The sequence below is a fragment of the Ranitomeya imitator genome, chromosome 2 (assembly GCF_032444005.1).
Source record: "Ranitomeya imitator isolate aRanImi1 chromosome 2, aRanImi1.pri, whole genome shotgun sequence".
NCBI lineage: Eukaryota > Metazoa > Chordata > Amphibia > Anura > Dendrobatidae > Ranitomeya > Ranitomeya imitator.
In genome coordinates, this window is record NC_091283.1 from 26,558,676 (window position 1) to 26,576,121 (window position 17,446).

Sequence of the window (17,446 nt, forward strand, 5' to 3'; positions counted from 1 at the left end):
GTACCTGACACATTCTTTTTTGGGTCGGAGTCTATCAGTGCGGCACATGGAGAATTGGCGACCTTTGCCCCCTCTTCCAGTAGCTCCACATCTGTCAGATTGAGGGCTATCTCCTGGGTACAGCTCCCTCTTCAGATCACACACAGTGTCACTTTGATTCAGATATGGGCTCTGGCTTGGTTGGGGAAGCCGTTCTTTTGGTGTTTTTCAGGTCGTCTAGGGTCATTGTTGTGGTAAAAAGTGAAGATCCTCTTAATTTTCAACTTTTCAGCAGAAAACCTGGAGGTTTTCATGTAAAATTGACTAATATTTGAAAATCTTCATAATTTCCTCCCCCTTAACTAAAGCTCCAGTTTCAGCTGCTGAAACACAGCCCAAAAGCACAATGATGCCTCCACCATGCCTCACTGTGGGGATGGTGTTCTTTTAGTGATGCTCAATGTACGCTTTGTGTCAAACAAACCTTATATAAATATGGCCAAAGAGTTCTCCTATGGTCTCATCAGACCATAACACATTCCATGCATGCTTTTGATAGACATGATGTAGGTTTTGGTGAATTTCCTGCAGCTCCTTTAATGTTGCTGTTGGCCTCTTGGCAGCCTCCAGGACCAATCTTTTTATTATCTTTCATTAATTTTTGAGGGACATCCAGTTTTAAGTAATGTCACTGCTGTGCCAAATGTAAGCCCCTTCTTGGTGACGTCTTCACAGTGTCCATGGTAGATCTAATGCCTTGAAAATGTTTTTCTACTTCCTCCTGACTGGTAACTTTCCACAGTGAGATCCTTTTCTGTGCTGTCAGTTGTTTATGGACCAGAAAATGTCAGGAACATCCTCCTAAAACAGCAAAACTTTCTCTGGGGTTAATCAGAATCCCTGTACATAATCTTAGCCGTGCACGGACTACTATTTAATACGAGGGCAAATGCGATTGGCGAATTCCGAACACACCCACATCCCCAATTATAAGAGGGTGTTCACACTTATGCAACCACGTTATTTAAGTTTTGTTCTTTTTATTATCGCCCAGTGGTTTGTTTTTTTTCAGTGGATTTGTAGAGATTATGGGTGACATTAAAGGTGGAAAATGTTCTGAAATGATTTCTTTTCGGCTGATTTTTTTTTATAAGACAAGAAAACAGAATTTTAACAAGGGAGTGTAGACTTTTTATATCCACTGTATATCACTCTCCTGTATGGGAGAGTGATGATGATGAGAAACCCGTTGAATAATGAGGAATCGGTGGAGAAATCTTCTGTCATTTATTTATTGCAATCTCCAATCACAGTTTTAGAAAACGAAAGTGCAGGAGTGGGTGACTCCGGGGGACAGGTGACTCCAGGGAATAAGTGACTCTGGGTACCGGGTGACTCTGGGGGACAAGTGACTCCCGGGGACAAGTGACTCCGGAGAACGGGTGACTCTCGGGGACAAGTGACTCCTGGGGACAAGTGACTCTGGGGACCGGCTGACTCTGGGCACAAGTAACTCCCGGGGACAAGTAACTCTGGAGAACGGGTGACTCACGGGGACAAGTGACTCTGGGGACCGGGTGACTCTGGGGACAAGTAAACTCCCGAGGACAAGTGAATTTGGGGACCGGATGACTCTGGGGGACAAGTGACTCCCGGGGACAAGTGACTCTGGGGAATGAGTCACTCTGGGGGACAAATGATCCCACGGGCAGGTGACTCGGGAGGGAGGGTGACTCCGGGTGACAAGTGACTTCAGGGGGGTGAGTAACTCCAGAGAGCAGCAGGTGACACTGGGAGGCGAGTGATTCTGGGGTACAAGTGGCTCTGTGGGGGGCTGGTGACTCCAGGGGCCAGATGACTTTGTAGGACAAGTGACATCAGGGGGTGGATGCCTCCAGAGGACAATTGACTCTGGTGATTTCAAGGGGTGGGTGACTCCAGTTGATACTAGATAATGGATGTTCCCTGAGGGGGACGCACTCCGAGGCCCTGGGCAGGGGACACATGTTTTGGGGGCTCGACACAGGGAACTGTGTATTTAGCGATGGATATCACATATAAGGTGCCTAATACATGAGACATCCAGAGACAGAGCGAGAGAGAGAGAGTGCTTAGAGTCCCAGGAGTATCAGAAAACGACAAAGAGGGAGACAGATAGAGATGAGACAGACAGGGAATACACATGGAGAAGAGAGATGTAAGAAAAGAGGCCACACAGTGTATAGACAGCCATGTAGACAGAAGACTGCCTGCACGCCTGGGGGCCGCCATGTTGTGGCGTGACATCTCTATTTGTATAAGAGGTGCACGCGGCTTCCATCACAGCTGTTCCTGCCCAATTTGTCACCCCCTTCGGCCACCAGACATCTGGCAAGAGGGAGTCCGGGCTGGTAGAGAGAGGAGACAGCCCCCGTGGAGTTAGGATAGTGATTGTCGGAGCAGTTTTCCCGCGCCGTCACTGACTGTTTCCTGCGGGAGCGCAGCTGCTGGCGCAACTCCATGACCCGCTCTTCTTTCTGCATGGAAGGGAAAAGGTAACAGTGATACCGAGCTGACGGTGGCGGACAATGTGGCAAACATTAAATCTTTGCTTAAAATACCGCCCCCCCGATAAAGGACGGTCCCGGAGGCTAGTCACTGACATGAGCACCAACCGTAGCACCGATGACTATGCATGCCTCTGTGCGTCCCCATAAGATTAGTGAAAGCAGAAAAGGCAACCCAAATTTTCAGTATCTCACAATGTTCAAGATCTCTGCTTGCTGTAATTGCATGGAAATAATCTGCAAAGATGGCGGCCCTTGTCCATATACATAATGATATTGATTAGACAGAGGGTGGTCCGCTCCACTGGGGACCCCCCTTTATAATAGAGGTCTTCTCCATACCACGTGGGACTCATTAGAATGGCCGCCATGTGACACTACATTGCTGCCATCGGCGTCTACCGGCAAAATCATCTGCTTGCTTTAGTTATCGAAAGTGAGACCAGGGCCAAATCTGCCGCAGTGCCGCGTTCTTGAGGGGGTGGTCTCTGATGAGGAGGCTAAAAGTCACGCAAGCAGAGATCTTACAGAACGATACGACCAATATAGAAAAGCACAAGACGGTGAGCGCATAACGTCCGAGCCGTCACCTCCGCGATGATCCTGCCCAGCTCCTGGTTCTCTCTCTCCAGCAGCCGTGATTTCTCCTCCTCGTTATTGTTGGTGGACGATCCGGTCTTCAGCGTGTCCTGCTGCTCCGACTGCCATTCCCCTCGAGTAATGAGACGTCTCATCTGCAGATACAAAAGATATCGGGGCTGAAGAGACATCTTGAGACTCCATCAGACAGACAGATTGCGTTGCTGATGTAGTTTCTTCCAAGGGTCGTGCTGGAACAGGAGAGAATCCTCCCCAAAACCGTCACTATAAAGTGACACTGGGGCAGATTATCTGTATTCTGTGGCATTAAATTATTCCTGTCCACACGTTGGGAGACATTTACCCTTTTTTTGCACCTATGAACCTGTGTAAGGCCTTGATTCTGTGTGAAGAGCTGTGGTTTTTATTGATACCATTTTGCAGTATGTACAACGTTCCAATGGAGCCAATGCAAACTCACAGCAGCAATCGTGCCATTGTCACTCCTCTCCCTGCTGTTATAGCATGAAGCCGACTGTTTACTACAGCTGGCATCCCATGGGTGTGGAGCTGCCCGGCTCATGATACAACGGCACCTGATGTCTGACGTTCCTACACTGGACCTTCCTATAGGCTGCAATAACGACACGCTTTACGGCACTACAGCTGCCACCTGACATTGAGCAGAATGCTGGACAATAGAAGACCATATTTGACTTATAACACCTCAGGGATCAATGTTCATATAGCAATTAGCTTAAGAAATTAAATTATGTATAAAATAAAAGAAAATGTTATATCAAAAGGAAGTCATTTCCAAAACGCGCGTCGGGGTTCAGAGGTACAGGTACAGGTACAGATCTCCATTGTTTAATTGTTTTTGCATTTAGCACAATGCACTTTGGGTACTATATGGAGTTTCTGTTGCTTATTTTTTTTACATTGCTGCACTTTAATTGTCTCTAAAAGGGTTTTTCTCCTTTTTACTTATTGATTTAATGATATTTATTAATAATTAATGTTCTCTATTTAAAAAAAAAAAAAAATAATAATAATAATTTTTTCACTTAATCTTTGGAGATTTATAATACCCTTACTAGGATCCCACATATCTCCATTATATATGGCCTAATATATTGTTGTGGATTCTTTTTATCCTCGGGTCCACCATCTATACTATTGATTAGATTTGCAGTTTTCATTTTTTTTAACATTTTTAGCTTGTATAATTTGTCCTGATACGTGCACACAATTTCTTTTAGTTATCTAAATAAAGATACATATTTTAATTATAGAATCTTGTCTGGACTTTCATGGTTTTTCCATAGTTTTGGTGGATGGTTTCTTCCCATATTTGAGCTATTTCCGCAAATAGCGGCTCTGTTATATGAGGTTTTGAGGTTCCGTTAAAAACACGCAAGTGAGAAACCATACGCAGAAACAGAAAGATTCTACCATTTCCTTTTTAAAAAAGCACAGAGACCCCGAGCTGAGCCGTGTAAACTGAAGCTCATGCATTATTCTCCAGCACATCTAAGAGGTGTCAGGGTTGTTCCTGCTCAGCGCTCTGAAGATTTCTTGATTTGTGGACATCAAGATTTATATGACGGCAATAAACCAAGAGTTAAATGTGTCTGACGGGAGATGAAGTAATATAGACAGGAACATGAGAACACGATGCGGCCTGCGCTGCGCACTCCTGTACAATTGATCTGCAGCTTATTCCAATCCTCCTGTGATTTCCTGACATCACGTTCCAAACCACTTGTCTGCCTGAGCGATGAGTGAGGTGTAACTATAGATCCGTACTGCCGGCACCAAACCCGACCATTAGCATTGTTACTGCAGGAGAGCGATTCTCTGCTTATACCACCATGCTAGTTATTGGGGCAGCACATAAAATCTGCAGCACATCCTCACATATATGATGTAAATGATGCTCCAGAGCTGCACTCACTATTCTGCTGGTGCAGTCACTGTGTACATACATTACATTACTGATCCTGAGTTACATCCTGTATTATACCCAGAGCTGCACTCACTATTCTGCTGGTGCAGTCACTGTGTACATACATTACATTACTGATCCTGAGTTACATCCTGTATTATACTCCAGAGCTGCACTCACTATTCTGCTGGTGCAGTCACTGTGTACATACATTAGATTACTGATCCTGAGTTACATCCTGTATTATACTCCAGAGCTGCGCTCACTATTCTGCTGGTGCAGTCACTGTGTACATACATTACATTACTGATCCTGAGTTACCTCCTGTATTATACTCCAGAGCTGCACTCACTATTCTGCTGGTGCAGTCACTGTGTACATACATTAGATTACTGATCCTGAGTTACATCCTGTATTATACTCCAGAGCTGCGCTCACTATTCTGCTGGTGCAGTCACTGTGTACATACATTAGATTACTGATCCTGAGTTACATCCTGTATTATACTCCAGAGCTGTGCTCACTATTCTACTGGTGCAGTCACTGTGTACATACATTACATTACTGATCCTGAGTTACCTCCTGTATTATACTCCAGAGCTGCACTCACTATTCTGCTGGTGCAGTCACTGTGTACATATATATTACATTACGGATCCTGAGTTACATCCTGTATTATACTCCAGAGCTGCACTCATTATTCTGCTGGTGCAGTCACGGTGTACATACATTACATTACTGATCCTGAGTTTCACCCTGTATTATACCCCAGAGCTGCACTCACTATTCTGCTGGTGCAGTCACTGTGTACATATATATTACATTACTGATCCTGAGTTACCTCCTGGATTATACTCCAGAGCTGCACTCACTATTCTGCTGGTGCAGTCACTGTGTACATACATTACATTACTGACCCTGAGTTACATCCTGTATTATACCCCAGAGCTGCACTCACTATTCTGCTGGTGCAGTCACTGTGTACATACATTACATTACTGATCCTGAGTTACCTCCTGTATTATACCCCAGAGCTGCACTCACTATTCTGCTGGTGCAGTCACTGTGTACATACATTACATTACTGACCCTGAGTTACATCCTGTATTATACCCCAGAGCTACACTCACTATTCTGCTGGTGCAGTCACTGTGTACATACATTACATTACTGATCCTGAGTTACCTCCTGTATTATACTCCAGAGCTGCACTCACTATTCTGCTGGTGCAGTCACTGTGTACATACATTACATTACTGACCCTGAGTTACATCCTGTATTATACCCCAGAGCTACACTCACTATTCTGCTGGTGCAGTCACTGTGTACATACATTACATTACTGATCCTGAGTTACCTCCTGTATTATACCCCAGAGCTGCACTCACTATTCTGCTGGTGCAGTCACTGTGTACATACATTACATTACTGATCCTGAGTTACCTCCTGTATTATACCCCAGAGCTGCACTCACTATTCTGCTGGTGCAGTCACTGTGTACATACATTACATTACTGATCCTGGGTTACATCCTGTATTATACCCCAGAGCTGCACTCACTATTCTGCTGGTGTAGTCATTGTGTACATACATTACATTACTGATCCTCAGTTACATCCTGTATTATACCCCAGATCTGCACTCACTATTCTGCTGGTGCACTCACTGTGTACATACATTACATTACTGATCCTGAGTTACCTCCTGTATTATACCCCAGAGCTGCACTCACTATTCTGCTGGTGCAGTCACTGTCTACATACATTACATTACTGATCCTGAGTTACCTCCTGTATTATACCCCAGAGCTGCACTCACTATTCTGCTGGTGCAGTCACTGTGTATATACATTACTGATCCTGAGTTACCTCCTGTATTATACCCCAGAGCTGCACTCACTATTCTGCTGGTGCAGTCACTGTGTACATACATTACATTACTGATCCTGAGTTACATCCTGTATTATACCCCAGAGCTGCACTCACTATTCTGCTGGTGCAGTCACTGTGTACATACATTACATTACTGATCCTGAGTTACATCCTGTATTATACCCCAGAGCTGCACTCACTATTCTGCTGGTGCAGTCACTGTGTACATACACTTGTGCTCAAACGTTTACATACCCCGGCAGAATTTTTGCTTTCTTGGCCATTTTTCAGAGAATGTGAATGATAACACCAAAACTTTTTCTCCACTCATGGTCAGTGGTTGGGTGAAGCCATTTATTGTCAAACTACTGTGTTTTTTCTTTTTCCCCGGCCTACTAGATGGTAAGTAACACATCCAGACAGTTTGAGTCTGAGCTTGTCACCATCCAGAATTGTGAATGCTGCTCTGGAGAATAATACAGAATGTATCTCAGGAATCGTTATAGTGAGGATTTGAGGAGAGAGGTTGATAAACGACCATATCTGAAAAGGTTTCTCACCTTTGGAACAAATAATACAACCAGTGTGATGTAGGCTGAAAAGACGATGGCCAGCGAAGAGAAAGCGAAGGAGGCGTCTTGTTGACTGCTGAGGATCATGGTGACTGGCGCCGTGATCAGACACAGGACCTGCAGAATAACATGGCAGGTGAGGACGTGAATGGTGGGTGTCTGCGAGGGCTTCATTCATGCCAATCAACCAGGAGGCCACAATAAGACCATACATGACCCCTCATTGCAGTAGGGGCCGCAGACCGTAGATTTAGGATCTTGTAGACTGAATTTAGTAGATTTATGATTTAATTTAATATTTGCAAAAACGAGTCTTTTCTATGGAGGATCAGCGATTCAACGTGACAACGAGCTTCAACCCGAGAGCTGTGGAATCTAAGACAACCGGTTATGTGAGAGGCTGGAAAAATGAGCGGATTAAGAAATCTCAGAGTGAGGTGTATGGTGCAACGGGACATATTTTGGATTACACCCAAGGGGAGTGATGCATATACTTTATACATAATATACTTTATACATTTGTGTTTTCATTGGGTGCAAGCCATAATCATCGACATTAACAGAAATAAACACGTGAAATAGATCACTCTGTGTGTAATGACTCTATAGAATATAGGAGTTTCACTTTTTGTATTGAAGAACGGAAATAAATTCACTTTTTGATGATATTCTAATTTTGGGAGAAGCACATGTATTTATATATACAGTACAGACCAAAAGTTTGGACACACCTTCTCATTTAAAGATTTTTCTGTATTTTCATGACTATGAAAATTGTACTTTCACACTGAAGGCATCAAAACTATGAATTACCACATGTGGAATTATATACTTAACAAAAAAGTGTGAAACAACTGAAATTATGTCTTATATTCTAGGTTCTTCAAAGTAGCCACCTTTTGCTTTGATGACTGCTTTGCACACTCTTGGCATTCTCTTGATGAGCTTCAAGAGGTAGTCACCGGGAATGGTCTTCCAACAATCTTGAAGGAGTTCCCAGAGATGCTTAACACTTGTTGGCCCTTTTGCCTTCACTCTGGGGTCCAGCTCACCCCAAACCATCTCGGTTGGGTTCAGGTCTGGTGACTTTGGAGGCCAGGTCATCTGGTGTAGCACCCCATCACTCTCCTTCTTGGTCAAATAGCCCTTACACAGCCTGGAGGTGTGTTTGGGGTCATTGTCCTGTTAAAAAAATAAATGATGGTCCAACTAAACGCAAACCGGACGGAATAGCATGCCGCTGCAAGATGCTGTGGTAGCCATGCTGGTTCAGTATGCCTTCAATTTTGAATAAATCCCCAACAGTATCACCAGCAAAGCACCCCCACACCATCACACCTCCTCCTCCATGCTTCACGGTGGGAACCTGGCATGTAGAGTCCATCCATTCACCTTTTCTGCGTCGCACAAAGACACGATGGTTGGAACCAAAGATCTCAAATTTGGACTCATCAGAGCAAAGCACAGATTTCCACTGGTCTAATGTCCATTCCTTGTGTTCTTTAGCCCAAACAAGTCTCTTCTGCTTGTTGCCTGTCCTTAGCAGTGGTTTCCTAGCAGCTATTTTACCATGAAGGCCTGCTGCACAAAGTCTCCTCTTAACAGTTGTTGTAGAGATGTGTCTGCTGCTAGAACTCTGTGTGGCATTGAGCGGCTGTTACCCTGCGATTTCTGAGGCTGGTGACTCGGATAAACTTATCCTCAGAAGCAGAGGTGACTCTTGGTCTTTCTTTCCTGGGGCGGTCCTCATGTGAGCCAGTTTCTTTGTAGCGCTTGATGGTTTTTGCAACTGCACTTGCGGACACTTCCAAAGTTTGCCCAATTTTTCGGACTGACTGACCTTAATTTCTTAAAGTAATGATGGCCACTCGTTTTTCTTTACTTAGCTGCTTTTTTCTTGCCATAATACAAATTCTAACAGTCTATTCAGTATGACTATCAGCTGTGTATCCACCAGACTTCTGCTCAACACAACTGATGGTCCCAAACCCATTTATAAGGCAAGAAATCCCTCTTATTAAACCTGACAGGGCACACCTGTGAAGAGAAAACCATTCCCGGTGACTACCTTTTGAAGCTCATCAAGAGAATGCCAAGAGTGTGCAAAGCAGTCATCAAAGCAAAAGGTGGCTACTTTGAAGAACCTAGATTATAAGACACAATTTAAGTTGTTTCACACTTTTTTGTTAAGTATATAATTCCACATGTGTTACTTCATAGTTTTGATGCCTTCAGTGTGAATTTACAGTTTTAAGGGTATGTGCACACGTTGCGGATTCTCTGCGGATCCGCAGCATTTTTTGCGGTGCAGAAACGCTGCAGATCCGCAATTGATTTACAGTACAATGTAAATCAATGAGAAAAAAAAATGCTGTGCACACTTTGCGGAAAATCCGCTGCAGAAACGCTGCGGTTTAAAAGAAGTAGCATGTCACTTCTTTTTTGTGAATATGCAGCGTTTTTGTACCCATTCCATTATAGAAAATTGCAGGGGTTAAAAACGCAGCAAATCCGCAAGAAAACCGCCACAAAACCGCACAAAAAAACGCGACAAATCCGCAGGTGCGTTTTCTGCCAGGAGAATCAGAATCTGCACCAGAAATTCCTAAGCCTAATCCGCACATAGCCTTATAGTCATGAAAATACATAAAAATCTTTAAATGAGAAGATGTGTCCAAACTTTTGGTCTGTGCTGTATATATATAGGACTGTAAGTAATTTTAGGCAAGTGGGGAAAAAATGCCGCAAAGTAATAATGCTTTCATGAAAAGAAGTGATAATAATTTATTTGTGTCAATTAAAACAAGCAAAGTGAATGAACAAAATAGAAATCTACATCCCATCAATATTTAGTGACTGCACATTGTCTTCAAAACAGCATTAATTCTTTTAGGTGGGCTTGTCACAAAGTCAGGGATTTTGTAGGACTATGTAGGTGAAAACACAGTAATTTTCAGAAACAGAAGCAGCTTTGTAGGAGACTTCAAAACTGGGTGAGGAACAGACAAACTGTCACAATGGTGAGGTTGTGGAAGACAGTATCATGATTATGATAAAAACTAGAAAGATAATGAGCGCAAAATGGTATTATCTGGGTTAAAAACTAAAAAATTAAACCAAGGAATATGCTCACCTTCAACGGTTGTGAAGGGCACAATTCCTGTGAACACTGAAGAGACTCGCTGCTGAAGATCCACAAAGAGACATGAAGTATCACAGGTCATAAACCATAGCAATACTGGGCATAGCACCAAGACACAAGGTAGTTATATTGCATCAGCAATGTCTCTCACAGACGTGGGTTTCTAAACGTACTAGTCAATCTCTTTTGAAGACGCACCAAGAGATTGGCAACCTTGAGGGCCATAGATGCAGTGGTTGGCCAATGAAACTTAGTGCAGCAGGTGAGACACATGTTATTTGTCTTCATAATAGGAAGATGTCCAGCAGTGCCATCAGCTCAGAACTGGCAGCAAATGGTCAGACCCAGCCTCACCCATGTACTGAGGAATATGGCCAACAGTGATTTTTATGAGAGATGTACAAAAATTAAATTTTGTACATAGGAACAAGGCCAAGTGACACAACTATGCACGAAAAGATAAGTGTGACAAATGTGACAAAGCAGATTGTTCTTAGAAGGGCTCAAGAACGGCACGATAATGAGGGTCTGCAAGAAGAGTGATGGACGGTGGAGGGTCGTGCCAAGTTTTTGGCTGCATTTCAACAAATATAGTTTGGGATTTGGTCAGGATTAAGAAATCCCGATAGATTCTTATCCATCATGTAATACCACCAGGAGGCATCTGATCGGCTCCAAATTTATCCTGCAGCCGGACAACGACCTCCAACATCGTGCCAATGTCAGTAAGAACGAGGAGTCCTGGGGGTGATGATCCGGCCGCACAGAGCCTTGATGACACTTCATCCAGTCTGTCTGGAATCACATGAAGAGATGGAAGGATCCGCACAAGCCTCATACACAGAAGATCTGGGGTCAGGCCTCTGAGATGTTTGGAACAACCTCCTGCCGAGATCCTCCATATATAATGTACAAGTGATGAGAAAAAGTGATGATGTTAAAGAGCGGTCCCCCAATACTGATGGGATTTACATTTCTCTTTTGCTCTTTCACTTTCCATGTTGTTAATTGATTCAAACAAACTATCAACATTTCAGTTTTTTAAAACATTCTTACTTTGCAAACGTTTTAGGCAGGTGTGGAAAAAAATATCATGTACATTACGCATGTATTACAAACATATACAGATAATAAAGCTGCTATTTTTTTTGACAAACCCAAGTATTTTTCAGTGCTCAGTGTTCATTCTCTGCAAACCATCAGACGGGCAATTTTCGGGTGGATTGATTTCCTATTGATCCCTGTGACACTTGGTTATTTCTCTGCTCACCGATAACTCGAGGACAGACGCGGTGACATCGGTACAGATGATTTCTAGTCCCATTTCCTACACTAGACGGTAAAAAGAACGAACACACCTCATTTTCTTGCTCTCGATACTCACAGCTACATTGTATATGGCCATCCCCACCGCACGGTGGTCATTGATTTTCTCAGTGGAGACGCTCTTTGTTTCGTAAGCTAGAAAGATACCGAGCAAGAGCAGGAGACCCTTGGAGCCGTACACAATACCTGGGAACAAGAAGAAAAGCGATGAAGATGTAAAAGATTGAAGAAGATCCGGGACGTAGAGAAGACGAAGAACAAAGGAACGGTGCAAAATAACACAAGCGTCACAGTGATACGATGGTATCTCGTCGCGGAGAATGAACTCTTCTGCCCATCGTGGATTATCGGCCGATCACGTGATGACAGTGATGCATAATTACAGACACGGTAAGGCCCAAAATTGGGGCAATTAAGCCTCGTTCCCACAATCCCATCACCCCAAGACAAAACGCCCACTTTATGGATCCATGTAGAAAAGCCGCGGAGACACCATCACGTGTTTCTCAACGCAAGCAATAAATAGCCAGGTCTTTCACCGGGAAGGAACAACCACGGGAAGGGCAGCATCCAAAAAGGAAAACCACCTATGCCAAAACATGGTTTCCATCCACAGACAGCTGTTTCGGGGTATTTGCCCCTCATCAGTGTGGAGTAGGAAACTGGCTATTAGGAGCAGTGCCTAGTAAAAGGACTATAGACATAAGGATGAATGACCTCGGGGAGGTCAAAACATCCAACACCGCGGAGACACCATCACGTGTTTCTCAACGCAGTGATCCAGAACACTGCTCCCATCGCTTGCGTTGAGAAACACGTGATGGTGTCTCCGCGGCTTTTCTACATGCATTTGCATATTTCCCATAAGGGATGGGGGCAGTGTTCTGGATCACTGCGTTGAGAAACACGTGATGGTGTCTCCACGGTGTTGGATGTTTTGATCTCCCCGAGGTCATCCATCCTTATGTTTATAGTCACTTTATGGATCCAATCATGGGATTGTAATTCTTCTCTGTTGACCCCAGAAACTATCCACATGAATGGCTGATCCTCACCGAGCCACGTGTTCATCTTCACAGAGCTGCAGTGCTCCAGCTGAGGCAGGATGAGGACATCAAGGTCTCCCCGGGGTTCTTCTTTAGTGAACTCCTAGGATGGACGAAGAATAATGTACATTTATGCAAGAGACAATATTTCAAAATCCTTTTATTAAAAAAAACAAACATGTCCTTAATAGGTCCTGGTTCTCCTTGCGAAGATCCGGCAGCTCCGGCAATGCTTTCTGGAGAAAAATGCTAATTAGCTCTACTTTATAAGAAAGAATCGGTTTTCTAGTGTCACCTGTAGGTCAACATAGGGCAAATTTGCAATTGTAAAATTACAGAAATTTTACTAGAATGAAATTGAATCTGTTTTTTTTGGAACATATATGGTTGGACAGATTCAGATTGGGAAGGTCTCATGAGTTCTGGAGACTTGGGGAAAGGGTGAAATACTGCCTTGGTCGGACTGCATGGGTGTAAATTGTAATTTTTCCAACTGTCCTATTCATTTGATTGGGGCTTGCCCCCTCTATAGGGAACTACACCCACTGAAATAAGTGGTCGATACACGACGCATGGACAGAAAGCATCTTATGAAGGCCGTCTCACCTCAATAGTGCGCTGCAGGGGATCCACTATTTGCCAGATCCCAAAGGTTATTACATCCAGGCCGAGGAGTAGTCCAACTGTACTATACAGCTTCCAGGGCTCCAGGGTCTGTGACTGCTGTTAGTAGCAATAATAAGAAATTCCAAACGTAAAACATAGGAATAATGACCCAATAATAGCACACGTATGTCATATCATGTTATATCATCTCCTTATCTTGTTTTGAATGTCCGAGCACAGATGAAACCATGTAAACAATGGATAAAAGTGGAATAAGCAGGGGCGGAGTTATTCTCTAAGCAGGGGAGGAGCATAATCACCTAATTTGTCTCATTTTTGGAAGAGGGAATGGAGCTAGAATTATTATTTTGGTGTATTATAATTCCCCTTCACCCTGGCAGTAAGGAGAGTACAAGAAGAATGTGTTTTTCCTACTTAAGAATTGGCCCTTAAGGTTATACTATAATAGGGCAGTAATGTACAGTGCAATGATTTATAAATATAATATCAATGTTAACTCAGATACGTATTACTGCAGAGCGATTAATATACTATATCAGAAGCATTGGTTATCAACTCAAAATGCAGATAATTATCACAAGCTCAGACAACATGTGTCGCCCCCCAGTGGCCGTTTCAGTAATTTCTGAAAATTAGATGATTATTGTACATTGGGAAGATAAAGGGCCATGTCTGGCCTGTTCATGACCCTTGAAGCCGGGACCTCCAGTGGATTTTCATCTTTCTCAGTAATCACTAGAATCCATTAGACAAATGACTATGAGTGGAGTGATTAATTATCCATCTTTTCTTTTTTAATATATATTAGAATGTTTTTTTTTGTTTTTTTTTAAATATATATATATATATATATATATATATAATTATTTCTTCCCTTGATGAGACCTGAGATGCCATTATTGCCCGATACATCTGGGTAACAGCCCGAATATGAATACTTATTAATATGATGATATCCTCTGTGCTGCTGACAGGGGCTGTGGTATCCCGCTGCCTACCTATGTGAGGTGTGCTGACAGAATCGGGTTAAGAAGTGCGCTGTGCGATCAAGCACGACAGTTTCGCTCTGCTACGTCTAGATTTCTGCAGACAGACCTGACCTAGGGCTTCCTACTAGACATCCACAAGTGTAAAGGACCAGAGCATCGATTCCAGGTGAGCTGTCACATCGGGGCATTCTGGATAAACCGCTAATATGAGATCAGGGCGAGCGGAAAACACGTTAACTACATTGTAGGAATGCGATCCACCCTTTTCTGCCACAATTCTGGCATGCCTTTCCCATTGATTACAATGGGTAAACCTGCCCTCTGTGTCCTTTTTGTGCTGCTTCCTGCCCGACAACTTTAAGACTGAGATTAGTGAAACACCCTGCTACCTCTCCTCTATTAATACGTATACGAATGGGACCAGAGGGCCCTCAACCATTATTATAGGGTCGGTCTGGGTTCAGTTTTTAAGGATGGAAGAAAAAGTTTGACATTCAGGCCAGTCTTTTTCCATTGTAAAAAACGGACACCAAACAGACCCCATAATAATCATTGATGCCCCTCTGCTTCTGTTTGCATAACTGATGGAACAGGTGACTTACTCTGATTGTTCTACAAAATAAGACCCAAGTACCTTTCTTCGCCTTAGATAGTGGAAAATAAAAGTTGTTATACGTCGCTGCCTTCCAGCAGAAGTATAAATGTCGGGAAACACGCGGAAGCCCAGGACCCAAACACGGCAGAGATACGCGGCTCACGGTGTGCACTGTGCTGTGCTGGTCAGTGCCGCTAACAACAAGGACGGAACAACATACGGGAGATTTATCGAAAAATCAACAGTAATGGCCTGTTTGGCTGCTAAAGGAAACTGAATCTTTTACTGATGAGGGGCAGAGATCTGATGGTCTTCTAAAATAGAGGGCAAATCTCCCCAGAAATGCTTTTTCTACATTTTTGTAACCTGTATGACAATTGTCCCTAATTTGTTGGAACTGTCCAGAGATTTCAGAATTACAAATGCAGCGTCCCACAAAAAAGTGACAATGTTCTCATAAACAATGTCGGGTTGCAGAGGGACCGGATTTGAACAAAAAACGTCATTACGCTTCCAGTGTTGGTCACTAAGATCTAATGTATGTATAAACAGGGGGTCGGTCTGGGGGCTGAGCTTGGTATAAATGGGGGGGGTCTTGGGTCTGTAAGAAAGGCGGTCTGGTCTGTTTGTATGTCTATACACAGGGTCTCAGTCTAGGGTTTGCATCTTTTTTTTGGCCACAGTTACCAGCATTGGGGCTAGCAATTTAAGGGGCGCTATTCTCCCAACTGGAAACGCCCTAATCTCAAGCAAACAAACTCACTTTGGGGGAGATCTCATAAACGTCACCCCTATTGATCCCAGGACACCACAAATCTTGGGATGTAGTTTCTGAAAAACTGGGATATTCCCGACAAATTTTGTCCAGTAGCCATGTATGAGTGCATTAGGAATTTAGTCTAAGATCCATATTTACTTCAGAGACTATGTTTCGGGGGTCTCCCGCAGGGGTGGACATACCATTAGTGCAACCTTTACAGACACACAGGGGCCCAAAAGGTAAGGGGGCCCATTTCCACATCTAAAACAGGTGGAATTTTGCATTCTGATGAATTATTGGACCACAAAGGCACCATATACCGTTCTTGCACAGGGGTCCTCTTCTGCCTACATTTGCTAGTGGTCTCCCTTGTACATTTTTTGGGATCTAGAGCATAGTATATACTTATTTATACTTTGATTAATCCTTTATTGCAGAGTATAGCAGGACTGAACATGTACATTTGGTCACTTAGGGTGCTAGTTTGCTGTGGCGAAACTTGAATCTTGTGGCACTGGGCCCCAATGCAAAAGCTCCAATGGAGCCACAAATTATTTCAAGTCTTTAATAGTAATGGTCTTTCCATATGAAGCAAAAGGTCCTTTTGGGCCGCCCTAAACTTCAGGGCCTGCCCGGGTGCAACCCCAGGTGCAGCTATTATAGTTACGTACCTGCTAGATTGTATAGAATTGAAGGATATAATAATAATAATTTTATTTCTATAGCACCAACATATTCTGCAGCACTTTACATTTTGGTGTACACATATATACAACCAGGCGGTACACTAGGGGTCGGGGGCTTACATTTTAGGAGTCTGGTCTGCAGTGAGTGATGAAGGGGTCATACGTATTAGTATGACTTGTGCTCATATTCCATAATTTGGGGACGCATCTATTTAATTGAACACAGTATAAGACCAAAACTGCCACCGTCCTAATTCCAAAAGATGTCAACCTTAATGGAGGGGTTCAGAATCATTTTCACTGTTAGGCCCTAGAATCCTCATTCTACTGCAGCTTAACCTTGTTGTCCATGGCAACCAATCACACGTCAGCTTTCATTTTAGAAACCACTCTGGAGAAATGAAAGTTGTGCTGTGATTGGTTGCTATGGGTAACAAGTCCAGTTTCTGAGGCCTAGTAAAAAGCATTAAAGCCTGCCGTCCAGTCCATATAAATGTATATAATTTAATGTATAATCTTTATCAGCATAAAATATGAAAACCCTAATGTACAGAAATGTGGAACATCTTGTCCGTAATGTATTTTTTCGTATAATTGGAAGCTCTGCGGATGCATTATCCCGAGCCCGGGCCCCGCAGACAGGAGTTGTGTTTTATAAGAAGTTGCTCTGTGGATTAGGTGCTGCAGATTACATTCCTCTGAGATTCATCAAACAGCCCAAAAACATTATCTTAAAGATGACAACTACAGTGTAATGAAAAAAAGCAAAATCGGAGATTT

General features: G+C 43.3%; 1 protein-coding gene across 4 annotated transcripts in view; it reads right to left on the reverse strand.

The window, feature by feature from the left end:
- Positions 1 to 1,251: 1,251 nt before the first annotated feature.
- Positions 1,252 to 17,446, reverse strand: part of GABBR1 (gamma-aminobutyric acid type B receptor subunit 1) — a 146,873-nt gene continuing 130,678 nt past the window's right edge. For all 4 annotated transcript variants that reach the window (XM_069746228.1, XM_069746230.1, XM_069746231.1 and 1 more), the window contains 6 exons: positions 13,616 to 13,732; positions 13,019 to 13,112; positions 12,022 to 12,149; positions 7,484 to 7,612; positions 3,116 to 3,259; positions 1,252 to 2,495 (listed from right to left, as the gene is read on the reverse strand). In XM_069746228.1, coding sequence (XP_069602329.1) covers positions 2,268 to 2,495; positions 3,116 to 3,259; positions 7,484 to 7,612; positions 12,022 to 12,149; positions 13,019 to 13,112; positions 13,616 to 13,732 — 840 coding nt within the window. In that variant the 3' untranslated portion in view covers positions 1,252 to 2,267. The remainder of the gene's footprint in view (positions 2,496 to 3,115; positions 3,260 to 7,483; positions 7,613 to 12,021; positions 12,150 to 13,018; positions 13,113 to 13,615; positions 13,733 to 17,446) is intronic.